This window comes from Erinaceus europaeus, chromosome 15 (assembly GCF_950295315.1).
Source record: "Erinaceus europaeus chromosome 15, mEriEur2.1, whole genome shotgun sequence".
Classification (NCBI taxonomy): domain Eukaryota; kingdom Metazoa; phylum Chordata; class Mammalia; order Eulipotyphla; family Erinaceidae; genus Erinaceus; species Erinaceus europaeus.
Genome location: NC_080176.1, coordinates 13,876,417 through 13,890,008, shown reverse-complemented (window position 1 = coordinate 13,890,008; position 13,592 = coordinate 13,876,417). Strand labels below are relative to the sequence as shown.

The 13,592-nt window shown below is 51.7% G+C and overlaps 1 protein-coding gene across 1 annotated transcript in view; it reads left to right on the top strand.

Moving 5' to 3' along the window:
• XYLT1 (xylosyltransferase 1) overlaps nt 1–13,592 on the top strand; it is a 240,059-nt gene that overhangs the window by 154,563 nt on the left and 71,904 nt on the right. The window contains exon 3 of the mRNA XM_060172893.1: nt 10,127–10,631. Coding sequence (XP_060028876.1) covers nt 10,127–10,631 — 505 coding nt within the window. The remainder of the gene's footprint in view (nt 1–10,126; nt 10,632–13,592) is intronic.

Sequence of the window (13,592 nt, the reverse complement as noted above, 5' to 3'; positions counted from 1 at the left end):
CGCTCCAGTGACTCAAACTCTGAGATGGTATAAATTAAGTGTGTGTGTGTGTGTGTGTGTGTGTGTGTGTGCGCGCGTGTGCGCGCGCGCGCGCGCGCACGTGTGTGCCTGTGTGCACGTGCATGTGGTCTGTTTATTTATTTGCAGGGACCGTTCCTTATTTATGTGGCCGACTCCGGCAGCATTTCCATTTCTTGAGTGACTCCATGGTAATGAGCCTCCAAGTGGCCCATCCATCACCCACTTGTGGCAGGCTGTGGGGGGGGTGGGGGCGGGGGCCCTGCAGACTCCAGGGATTAGCCTGAAAGCTGTGTCTCTGTCACCAACAGGAGGCCCATTTGTCTCCCTAAGTGCCTCTTTCCCTAGGGACCTAGAGGGGACAGTGTTTCAGCAGGTGACATCTGACACAGAGTGTGCAGGGAGAGAAGTCTGCAGAGGGCATGGGGCGGGGGCTGGGGGCCGCAGAGCTGGGGGCTCAAGTAGCAGCAGCAGTGAGCGAGAGGGCTTTGCACCAAGGACCCACGTTTTCCAAGTCACCTTCTACCTGCCCACGTACCTCTGAGCCTGCTTGTTGATGGCTTTCTGTCGTGGACTATCGTGGGGTGGTATAACCCCCCCATTTCAGAAGCATTTTGGAGCCCTGTGAAAAGGCTAGTTGCTTAAGAGACATGGGTGGGGGGTGGCTGTGCAGGTCTTAGAGCCATGCTGTGTGATTGGGAGTATGTTACTTAACCTCTCTGAGCCTCCATACTGCCTCCTTTAAAATGCTTGTCTGGGGTTTGGCTTCTGGCTTTACTGAGGCAGGACTGTGTCAGTAAAACTGTGAGGTACTCAGAGTGTGCAGCACGGTGATCGGCTGTGAGTGTGCCGTATCTGAGCCACCCTACCTTGAACTTCAGACACACCACCATCAGCAAATTGTTCAGCAGACACACTAAAGGCCAGAGAAGAATAGCAGGATATTTATGAAGCGCCCCATGGGAAAGTCTTCCAACCAAGGGGACTCTATCCTGCCAGTTGCTTATTTATTTATCTTTGTAGTTGCTGTCGCTGCCAGAACTTCATGGCATCTGGTTGACTCACACAGAAAGAGGAGGGCTGGGAGGCAGCTCACCCAGTAGAGAGCACATGTCCCCATATATGAAGACTCAGGTTGGAGCCCTGAATCCTCACCTACAGGGAGAAGCTTCATGAAGGGTGGAGCAGCACTGCAGCGTGCAATCTCTCTCTCTCTCTCTCTCTCTCTCCCTCTCTCTCTCCCTCTCCTCTCTGCCCCCCAGCCTCTCACCACCTATAAAAAGAGGCTGTGAGACGCCAGGCTCAAGCCCGAGTCTGGTGCATGACCTATGTGAGCTAGCTTGCCAGCCCTCCATTCTGGAAATTGTAAAGGAAATCTGTATCACCATGCTAGCACCATCCTTAGGCTCAGCGTTAGTTTTAGTTACAATTATTCATTTCCTTTTTCATTGTCTTTGCTTTTCTTATTTACTTACTTATTGATTTGCCACTGGGGATATTTATGGGGCTTGGTGCCGGCACTATGAATCCAGGGCTCCTGGTGACCATTTTTTCTTTTTCTTGTTTCCTCTATCTTTTTATTATTATTATTATTATTATTATTAAATAGGGCAGAGAGAAATTGAGAGGAGATTGGGGAGATAGAGCAAGGGAGAGGTAGTTAGGCACCTGCAGACCTACTTTGTGGCTCTTGAAGCAGACCTCCCCTGCAGATGGGGAGCGGGGATTCGAACCCTGGTCCTTAAGCTTGGTAATATGTGCACTTAATTGGGTGTGCCACCGCCAGGCCCCCAGCTACAATCATTCTTAGCAGGTTTGAATTTTGCTGGTTTCCCCTCACACCCCTGCCTTGATTCTGTGTCTGCTCTGAAGGGGTTCTCTATCCTAAGACTAGGTTGGAAGGCACTGTCCCTGCTCCCCCCCCCCCATCCCCTGGGCTCCTGGGCTCCTGACCATGGCGGGTGGCAGTCCTTGATGAACCAGAACTCCAAGCACTTGGCCCTCCCAACTCCTCCCTGCATCTCCCCTCTTGCATCCAGGAAATACGTGGTCAGACCTGCCCCCTCTCTTGTGTCCAAACCCCACCCTTCCCCATTCTGTGCCCCCAATGTGCCTGGGGGGAATAGGCAGCCAGGGAAAGCCTGCAGGAGAGCACACCTGGGGTTCCCCTGACCCACTGCAGACCCAGGGCCTCTTTCTACAGCAGATCTTCAAAAAGATCTCTCTTGGAGTCAGGTGGTGGTGCACCTGGCTAATCGTTCACATCCCAGTGCACAAGGACCCGGGTTCAAGCCTCCAGTCCCCTCCTTCATGAGCAGTGAAACAGTGCTTCATGTGTCTCTCTCCCTCTCTTCCCTTTCCCTCTCAATTTCTCTGAATCTATAAATAAATAAATAAAATGTCACTCTTATCCACCCTGGAATGGAATCTGACCTTCTAGCTCCTTCCACTCACAACTCTAGAAGCAGATCAGTAGTCTGCTCTAATGATGATATAAAGAAAAAGTGAAAGTAACATGTGAGAAAGGAATCCTAGGGGGGCTGGGTGGTGTGCACTGGGTTAAGCGCACATAGTGCAAAACACAAGGATCCTAGTTTGAGCCTCTGGCTCCCCACCTGCTGGGGAGTTGCTTCACAAGCGGTAAAGTAGGTCTGCAGGTGTCTTTCTCGCCCCCTCTCTGTTTTTCCCTCCTGTGTTAATTTCTCCCTCTCCTATCCAATAAAATGGGCAAAAATGATTGCCAGGAGCAGTGGATTAGTAATCCCATCACCAAGCCCCAAGGATAACCCTGGAGGCAAAGAGAGGGAGAGGGAGAGAGAAAGGAATCCTAAGCACATCACTCTGAGGATGATAGGGTCAGCACCCCCAGATCTGGGCTCCTCAGACATGAATATACCAGCCATCTTGTTCAAATGCAGAGTCTGACTCAGTTGGTTTGGCTGGGAATCTACTTTAAAAAAAAAGTTTCTTTATCGAGAGGGAGAGAATAGAGCACTGCAGTTTCAGGCATCGAACCCAGGGCCTTGGGCATGTAAATTCTGGGCTCTGGTGTTGAGCAACCTCCCAGCCCAGAACTCCTTCCTGGCTTTTCTGACAAGGCCTCTGGGTGCTGGCCTAGGGCTGGGCTGGCCCCTAAGCCATGTGGTGATGGCGTAGAGTTTGTCAGGCTAGCAGCAAGGGGCCATGGCGGGACAGTAGAATCAGGACTTCAGGGTCCTGGGTGCCCCTCTGGAACTCACCGGTACCCTGTTTCCAGGAGGCCTGGATTTGTCCAGCATGTGTTTATCATGTGCACCAGGAAAATATCAGTCCAAAGACTTCAGGTTCTAAAGTGAAATGCCCACAAAGCCCAGGTCCTACAGCCTTTACCTCATGAATAAGCAGATATTTAGTCACACATAGGTGCTCTGTCAGTGTTTCTCCAACAGGGTTTCCCCTTTAGCCTCTCGAACATTATCATGAGCACCCCCCACCACCTTTCTGTTTATGTGATTTTAATCAATTATCAGCTGTATTTCAAAACCTCAGCCTAGGCATTCTTCAAATGCTCAGGTATTGGTGGCTCTAAGATGACAACAACTCCCAGTGCTTGTCCCTGTGAGTGAGGTCCGTATGGAAAGCCCAGGTGTCCTCCACAGCAGGAAGACATCCAGTGAAGAGAGGGATTATCTCATATGTTGCTGCATTTGAGTGGCGTCTGGCTTCTCCCACTTGCTCCTGCTCTTGTTCTGTTCTGATGTCTCCATCAGGGAGCCTCTGGAGCACTCGAGTACGCGCGGTGGTGGTGGTGGGAGGGGGGGCAGAGACAGAAGCATGGCCTTTGTGCTCTGATGTAGAGTGTGCTCTTTGTCCGTGAGGTCACCCAGGACACCCAGACCATTCTCTGGGAGCTAGCACTTTAGGAGGGCACATTGGTAGCGACAGTGCAGCTAAACTGAGTGAGGGCTCTGGGCGTTGGCTGAGAGCTCTGCCAGCATGAAAGCCCCCAAAGGTGGGAGCTATTCCCTGGTCCGTGTCACAGACGGGGCAGCCCAACTCACCAGTTTCGTGCCATGTGCATGTGCGTTAGGACACACCACACCTCACCACCCTACCTTTCCAAAAGATGGGGGCTTGCTTGGCCAATAAGACATGGGCCAGCGAGGGAAAAGAGACAGAGAGACACCTGCAAATCTTCTTCACCACTCATGAAGCTTTCCCTCTGCAGGTGGGGACCAGAGGCTTGAACCTGGGACCCTGTGCACTATAATGTATGAACTTAACCAGATATGCCACCACCCAGCCCCAGATTCCTCTGTCTCTACCTAATAAATAAATTATATATATATACATACATATATATATATATATATATATATATATATATATAGAGAGAGAGAGAGAGAGAGAGAGAGAGAGAGAGAGAGAGAGTGTCATGGGCCAGAAATGACTCCCATGCTCCCAGGTTCTGAGTGCTATGCAAACGTTGTGCAAAACGTTCCTGTGTTTCCCAGAATTCATTGTGTGCTATTTATCTTTACCTTCATTCCACGTTTGCAAATTAAGCCTGTTTAACTCTACTTCCCACCTCACCCTTTTTTCCCTTTTTTGCCATAGATAGAAAATTGAGGTCTTGAGCCATTAACCTCCCCCCGCCCCCCGTCTCCATGGTAAAGGACAAGGGCTGGATTGCAAACCAGCTCCCCTTCCTCCTCTCCCTATGGCCTGTGCTGGGCCACGTTGGAGCTTATTGTTTAAGGTTCTGCTAAAGCAGCCGGCCATGCCCAGTGTGGCTTCAGGACCATGTGCCAGCCGGCCAGCTCTGCATGCCAAGAAGCAGGCGAAGGGCCTGGTCAGTCTGTGCATTGGCAGCCTGGATAAGTGCACGTCCTAATTGGGTGCTACAGTGCATGCTGCGCCTCTACCAGCTGGCACCCAGGTCCTCTTGGATGCAGGTGCCAGCTTCTCTCCCAGGGTCCCTCCAAGGGCTTTGGTCACCTTGGTGATTGGAAGGAAGCCTCAGACACTGAGGTCACCAGCAGACAGGCACAAACTGCCTGTGTATCCACACGGCTCAGCAGGAAGCTATAAACTGGCGGGTAGGAGGTGGTGGGAGAGGTCCAGGGACATAAGGGCCCTCAAGTCTGAGTGACATCTCAGGCCCAACTCTCCCTTTGACACCACCCCTATTCCTCCTAGCTTCCCAGAGTCTGTGGGGTGTTGGCAGGCAGGGACTCTGAAGCACAGTTGCCGGGGCACCACTCCAGGCCCCTCCATCCCTAGAGCTGGATCAATCACTAGTGTCCCCATCTGACAAATGGGAGACCCCTGCATCTGCTCCTTCATACAGCCACACAGGGTTTGTAAACCTACTTCACCACTCATGAAGCTTTCCTCCTGCAGGTGGGGAGCAGGGGCTCAAACACAGGTCCTTTTGCATGACAATGTGTGCTCAACCGGGCGTGACATCACCTGGCCCCCAAGTGCACATTTCTAAGTCCCACCTGTATCGCCACCCAAGCTCTGTGCCTGGTTGAATTGCCCTGTTCCCGGGAGGCAGCCTCTGCCCCATGGGACAGAGAAGATGGAATGACTTTTCCCAGGTCACAGAGCTGCTGGGGATTCAGGTCCTAGGGCAATCCCGAGAGGAGATGGCACCTTTAAAAGAGTCCATCCAAGGACCAGGGAGACCGTATAGTGGTTCTGCAGAAAGACCTGCATGCCTGAGGCAACAAAGGTCCCAGGTTCAATCCCCAGCACCACCACAAGCCAGAGATGAGAAGTGCTCTGGTGAAAAAGATAAATAAATGCAATGTCCATATATTCCTCAGTCTCTGGCCTCCCCAGGGCCATCAAATCCTTTCCCAGCGAGCCGAGAGGACAGAACATAGTTTGCACAGCCTGTTGATTAATAACTAGTTTGGGGCGCGTTTACTGACTCCGAACCTGTCAGCTTCCAGAGGAGCAAATTGGACAGTCACTAAGGCAAGCAGTCTTCGCCTTCCCTGCCCCGCGTCCTTTCTCCACAAAAATCCAGAGAGAAGGTTTATGTGTGAGCAGATGCTCTAAGAAGCACGGCAGACCAGCTCACCCTCTGGAGCAGGACCTCCAGACCCAGGTTCAGTGACTGAGTCTCTGGTCTCAGACCAGAAGCTCGGGCAGCAGAACAAGAAGCAGATGGCCCCGTGCGGCGGCTGGGCCACGTCCCCTGCCTCTCAGAGCCATGTCGTGCCGAGCATATTTCTACCTGATTGAAGCAGGCTCTAAACATGCCCAAGGTTGAATGGGGATGGAGGGCATTATTGCATTTAATTATTTCTCTGGAATAAAAATGGATCCTAGCAGCCGCCACGGAGGTGAGGCAGCTGCAGAGCAATTAGAGTTCTGGAGCTGGCTCACAAACATTGCAGTGTGCAATCATTGTAATAAGTACATTAAAATAAAATAAGTCAAAGGGTTGCATCTGCATAAACAACCCAAGGTGAGCGTGCTGGGCTGGTGAGGAAGGAAGAGGCCAGTGCCAGAGAGACCCTGTGGGAGAAGGGGTGGCCCTCTGCCCTTGGGGTAGGGCCCAGCAGGAGTGTCAAGGCAAGGCCACGTGTTAAGTGGTCGAGTCATGGTTCCTGGGTCTTTCTTCCGCCTGCTTTGGGTGGTGGGTACGTTCTAGAAGTTCCATAGGCTTCTGTCCTCACCACCAAAGTGTGATTACTTTGTTCTCTCTCCGGAGAAGGAGACGGGCCTGGAGAAAGTTCCCTTTACATGGCGTCTAGGGGTGGAGCCTTGGCTGACTTACTTTTTAGCTTCCTGGCCTCCCCCTGGTGAGGACTAATGCTGGAGGTCAGAGAGAATTGGGGGCACAAGGCCATAAAGCACTAGGTTCTGGGGGAGCTTGGGTGCAGAGGACATCTATGCTGTGGATTAGCTGAGAGACCCCCCCCCCCATTACTGGAGGGAAGGAGCCCCAGGTTTGGACTCCTGGGCCTTTCTCGGTCCTCTCTGGAGGGGAGAAGAGGAGAAGGACCAAGGTGCAGCGCTAGGGGTGTGAGGTGGTATCTGGCGCCCACCCGCAGGCGGACGGAGGCCTAATGGAGATGTGCACAGGCACGCAGTGGAGACGCCTCCTCAGCCTTAGGAAGGAAGGAAGAAAACTCAGGACCTGACAGGTAGCTCATGAGGAAGGGCACTTACTTTGCCACGTGTGAAACCTGGGTTCGAGCCCCAGTGCGTCACGGGAGAGCACTGTGGGGTTTGAGGACATGGACGTTGGCACATTGTGCCAGCTGCGCCTAGGCAGACTCGGGGAGGAGCGCTGCTCAGGCCTGTCTGTACGGTCTCTAGGGCAGTGACACTCAGAGGCCTGCTTCTCAGGGGGTGGGGCAGGGGGCAGGGTGAGTGCAGAGTTGCTCATCTCAGTGTCTTAATTGCAGGAGAGAGACGTGTTCCAGAGATCTCTGCAGCGCACTGTAGTTACAGCAGCATAGGCCATATTCTGTAGTGACCATATTGTTAAGTTGGGAAAGCTCAGGCTAAACTTCCTGACCACTAAGACATAAGCCTAAGAAAAGGATTTTGGAGGTAGGGGTGGAGGAGGGGGAGGGTGGAGGGAGAACACACCAGCAGCTGCAGAAAACAGACCTGACTGACACAGCAGAACAGGAGCCCTCGGGCCCCTGGGCAAGACCGGATTCTGGCTGAATCTGCCTCTCCTGGACTGTTCTAGAAGCTGTCTCACATCAGTGCGCTCTTCATTCCAGGAGACGGACTATTTCCCTCCAGCCATAGACTGAGCAGTGTGTGGTGTCTGGGCCTGGCGGGGAGCTAATCACCCCCGTTGTGGTGACCTCTCAGGTAGATGGCGAGGATTGATCAAGAGTCCTGTGAGAACTGATGGTGGTGGCTGGTCCCAGTGTCACAAATTAACTTGGGGAGTCAGCCGTTCTCTCTCAGCCCGATTAGCTGTATTGATTGCAGCATTCGCTGTGTCTGGCTTAGCTTGAAGTTCTGCCAGACAATAGTGGGGATGTGAGCAAGGGGAATCAGTGGTTATGGGAGGATTTCTGCACTGGGTGTGTGTGTGTGTGTGTGTGGCAGGGGGCACTGGACGACAAGGAAAGTGAACGGCCCCAGAATAATACCGAGGCTATGCCTGGTGGGGGGGTGCAGATGGCCGCACAGCTCCTCTGTTGAGTTTAAATGTGTGTTCTGGAACATCGGAAGTTGTAGAACTGATGTTCTGTTAGCACCCAAGAATAAAAGGCAAACAAACAAGTCAGTGAGGCTCCTGCATGAGGACAGCAAAGAGGAAGGAAGCAGATGAGATTGGGTCTCATATTAGTCAGGATGAGCATATCGGCGCTACAGTAAGGAAGATTCCCCGAATCTCAGTGATAGGCATCCACAGAGGTTCATCCCTGCCTGGGGGGCAGGTGGGGTCCCTGTGCCTTGCTGGCCCTACTCAGGAATACTGGACCTTCAGCGTCAGGAGTGACGCCCTGGGGGAGGCAGGGAGGTGGCAGATGGTGCCCTCGTTCTAGGCTACTATGAGCCCTCCTCCCAGTGGAGAAAAGAGTGCTCAGTGCTCCGAGGTTTACCTCTCAGCCGGACAGGAGAGCCACTTCACTTGAGTGAGCCAGACAGGTGAGGCCCTGGCTTCAGTCTCCAGGACCACATGGAAGCCCCATGGACAGCACCAAAAAGAACTTCAGGGATAGAGGAGTGATACTTTGCTCTCTCTCTTCTTTCTCGCCCTCTCCCTCCCCTCTTCCTCTCTCTTCTTCCTTCTAGCTGAAGAGGCCACTCTGCAGCACCCTGCCTGAAGCAGACATTCAGTTCAGAGAGACAGCTCACTGTGTAGGGCACATGCCTTGCCATGCATATGGCCCAGACTTGAGCCCTGACAGCACATGAGAGGTGCTATGGTGAATCTGTCCCTCTTTGTGTCTCTGTCTCTCTGTGTATCTATATCTGAGTGGGGAAAAAAAAAAAAGCCCAGAGTAGTGCAATCACACATGCGAGGCCCGAATAACAATGACAGTCATAATTGGAGTAAATCAGACCAGTGCAAGCTCAGTGTCTCCCCAGGGGGCTTTGGGCAAGTTACTGACCATCCCCAGGTGTCCCTACCTCTCCCGTAAGCTAAGGAGTGCCGCAGAGCCTGTCTGGGAAGGTGTCTTCACAGAGGGCTTGGCAGGGAGCCTGGCTTCTGCTATGAGCTCAGGAATGTTCTAAGAGCACTTGGGAGGGCACACGATCATGTGTGAGGACCCTGCTCAGGCTCTGGGCCGTCACATGGGGGCACCTTCAGGGCCTAAATCTCATGAGTGTTGGAGCAGTGGTGTCTCTTTTTCCCTCTCTAGCTCTTCTTTCTCCCTGTCTTTCTTTCTCTTTCTCTCTATCTAGAGGGAAGAGAAAAAATGATCACCAAGAGCAGTGAAGTCATGCAGGCACTGAACCTCAACAGTAACCCTGGTGGCAAAATATTAAATTAAATTTGAAAAGCGTGCCAGGCACTTAGGCACTTAGGACACGGTGCCTGGCTCATGACAAGGGCTTGGGAGATGCATCTGAGAGGCTGCTCAGGCCTTTTCAAGGCCCTTGGACCAATGGGGGGAGGGGAGAGCACCAGCTGTCAACCTGGCTCTGTGTGTGTGTGTGTGGCATGGGGGGGTGTGAGCTGTGGGCACCTACCCAAGGGCATTTCTTCCAAGTCTGAGAGGAAAGAAAAAGACCAAAAGTGGGTGTCAGAACCAGAAGGCCCCTTCACTGATCAGGATATGCCATGGGCGCCTGTGTGTGACCAGGGGCCATTCTGGGACCATGTGTGGATTCAACTCTCTCTTCCTGGCCTCTTTCTCACAGCTTCTCCTTACTCCATCGCCCGCTGGCTTCTGCTGCCACAGACTCCTGGGAGGCTCCAGGTCCTCATCACTGTCCCCTCCTCTCTGTGGCCCCTGCCACTCAGTGACATGCTGGCCAGTCTTGAGGTGGTTGTTAGAGGTGACAACACCTGCCCAGGCTGGGGCCTGGGGCGTCGAGGGGACAGTAGTGTGGGCTCATCCGCAGGAGCTGAATGGCCGAGCAGGACCCCATTGTAAGCTTGTTCTTCTGTCCTTCTTTCCACTTTCTGCAGGATGGCTACTTGTCTCACCGGCCGAAGGAGAAAGTGCGGACAGACAGCAACAATGAGAACTCTGTCCCCAAAGACTTCGAGAATGTGGACAACAGCAACTTTGCCCCCAGGACTCAGAAACAGAAGCACCAGCCCGAGCTGGCTAGGAAGCCGACCGGTCGGCAGAAGCAACTTCTGAAGCGTAAGCTGGAGCAGGAGGGCAAGGGGCACCCCGTCCCCGGGAAGGGGCCCAACGAGGCGCTGCCCCCCTCGGACAAGGCCGCCGCCAACAGCAGCCGTGGGAAGGAAGCTTCCCGGCCGCCGCAGTCCAGGAAAGTTGGGGGCAGCTCCCCCGAGAGCAGACACGAGCAGCCCCCCAAGTGTGACATTTCGGGCAAGGAGGCCGTGTCCGCCCTATCGCGTGCCAAGTCCAAGCACTGCCGCCAGGAGATCGCGGAGACTTACTGCCGCCACAAGCTGGGGCAGCTGATGCCCGAGAGGGTGACGCGCCTCTGCCCGCTGGAAGGTAGGCCCCTCAACCCCTCTGCCCCCTGCGCTCAGATCTCTGGGCGCACATGTCACTCCGTTCCCCAAAACCCAGCCCAGGACACTCTATCTGCATCTTGGTTTCCCCTGAAGGCTGAAGTGTCGTGAAAGAGACTGTTCATAAAAGCAAATGCCCTTTAACTTTTCATACCTCACTGGGAAGTTAATAGTCTACAGTGCAGTCATTGGTACACCCTCCTCTCCCCATGGATGGTGTCTTCAGAACACCCCAACCAAGGCCCCTCTCCTGTCACAGTACCTTCAAGTTCCATCCCAAGATATTGCAGAGGAGATGACTGGGTTATTTTAATAGCTGCATAGTATTCCACTTGTATATATACCACACAATTTTCTTAGCCACTTATCTGATGTTGGGCATCTAGGTTGCTTTCAAGGTTAGAATATTGCAAATCATGCTGCTATGAACATAGGTGTGCATAGGTCTCTTTGGATAGGAATCTTTGCATCCGTTGGATATATTCCCCAGAAAGAAATTGCAGAGTTGTAGCATAGGTCCATTTGTAGCATTCTGATGAGTCTCTAGACTGTTTTCCACAGGGTTTGGACCAATTTACACTCCCAGCAGCAGTGCAGGAGAGGCAAGAGACCTTTTATTACATCTGTAACAAACTGCCATTCTAACAGAGGCTGAAATGCAGTGAAATCAGAGCAGCTCTGGAAGTGGCAGGAGGCGGTGCTTGTATAAAAAGGGCCTGTTTTCTCTCTCAAGAGAGTAGCAGGGTTGGCATTGAAGAAAATGTTACTGTCACTGAAAATGACCCGAAAAGCTTCCAACAGGCTGTACTGGCTCTGGGGCTCTGGGGGAACTTTCCAGCATGACTACAGCTAGACCTGCTCCTTTCTTTCCCTCCTTCCGTCGTTCCATTTCTTAGGTCTTCCTTCCTACCTCTCTTTCTTCATTCCCTTCCTCCTCTTCCTCTCCCCCTTCTCTCACTGTCTCTTTCTCTGGCTCTCTGTACTCAGTCTCTGAGTGTGCTTCTCTCTCTCTCTCTCTGATGCCCAGTGATTGATGAGTTCTCTGGTTGTTGTGCTGTCAGGAGTCTGAGTGAGACTCAACAATCCCACTTCTGATTTATATTTGTTGATTAATTTATTTATCTATTTATTTTTTACCAGAGCACTGCTCTGCTCTGGCTTATGGTGTGTGGCGGTATTGAACCTGGGACTTTGGAGCCTCAGGCATGAGAGTCTCTTTGCATAACCATTATGCTATCTACCTTCACCCATCCCACTTCTTTTTTTTAATAAATTAATTATTTAAAAAATATTTATTTATTTATACCCTTTTGTTGCTCTTGTTGTTTTATTGTTGTGTTATTGTTGATATTGTTGTTGGATAGGACAGAGAAATGGAGAGAGGAGGGGAAGACAGAGAGAGGGAGAGAAAGACAGAGACCTGCAGACCTGCTTCACCGCTTGTGAAGCGACTCCCCGGCAGGTGGGGAGCTGGGGACTCAAACCAGTTTCCTTATGCCTGTCCTTGCACTTTGTGCCACCTGCACTTAACCCGCTGTGCTACCGCCCAACTCCCCCATCCCACTTCTGATCTAACCCAGGAGTGGCAGGGTGGGAAGGCAACTGTGTAGAAACCTTCCTTACACAGAGCCGGCCCTCTCTAGATGCCGAGTGAGAACAACTCCCAAGAAGTTGGTTGAACAGAGAGATCCGTGGAGCCCTCGGAATTGTATTTACCTCTCTGAGCAGGTAGAATCTTAGGCCCAGCAGCTGGGAAGTGGCCCTGTGGTGAAGGCAGGACCTGCAAGGATGAGGCTTTTCATTCAGTCCCCTCCCCCCATGCCCGGGGGCAGGAAGGGCTGGGCTGTGGTGCACCTGGTTGAGTGAACACATTACCCGAGTTCAAACCCCTGCTCCCCACATGCAGGAGGAAGCTTCATAAGCAGTGAAGCAGGTCCGCAGAGGTCTGTCTTTCTCTCCCCCTCTCTGTTTTTCCCATCTCTCTCCATTTCTCTCTGTCCTGTCTAACAATGATGACATCACTACAACAACAATAGAAAACAACAAGGGCAACAAAAGGGAAAATAAATAAATACATATATATATATATATATATATATAGGAAACTTTATGAAACTAACACTTGTGGTGACTTTGGTATGATATCAAAGAAAAAATATCCACTAGTATTTGCAAAAGTTATTAAAGTGCCCATGCCTTTTCCAGTAATGGATTTCTAAAGGACTGGATTTGATTTATATACTTTAATGACACCGAAACCGATTGGATGAGAAGTAGAAAACTCTGTCAGTCTTCTATTATGCCAGAGATTAAGGGGATTATCAGAAATGGAAAATGTTGTCACTCTTCTCACTACTTTTTTTGCTTTCAAAACTATTTATTTTTTTTATGAGAGAGTTTTACCCCAACCAGAGCACTGCTCAGCACTCAATTGGGGTGCTGGGGGTTGAACCTTGGGACCACAGAGCCTCAGGCTTGAGTCTTTTTGCAGAAACACTATGCTGCTCCCCCCAGCCCAAGTGTTAATTGTTTACCTGATAATTTTGTGTGACCCATGAATGATGTCATAGCTGTCCAAATGACCCTTTGGGCAAAATAAATGCCCCCAGCCCTGAACAAGAGGCTGAACACAGCCTTTCTGTTGACCAGTGGGGACAGAGGGGACTTTGGACTGTCAGATTTTGGAGTGGCCTCGTGCTGGGCTCATAGCCAGTCCTCCACACGGGTCCACGGGGGTGAGGGGGGATCAGCTTTACTCAAGCTCTTTCACAGTGAGGTTTTGGTCTCAAGCATGCACCTGTGTAGCAATTTCCTTCAAATGGAAAGATCTAGAAGCTTCTTCTTTAACCCTGATCTGAGCCATTTAAGCTGCTTTATTCCCATGTCGTCTATATTCTTGGTGGGGTGTGGTGGTTGGAGTGTAAGAACGAGTACATGGGGGAAG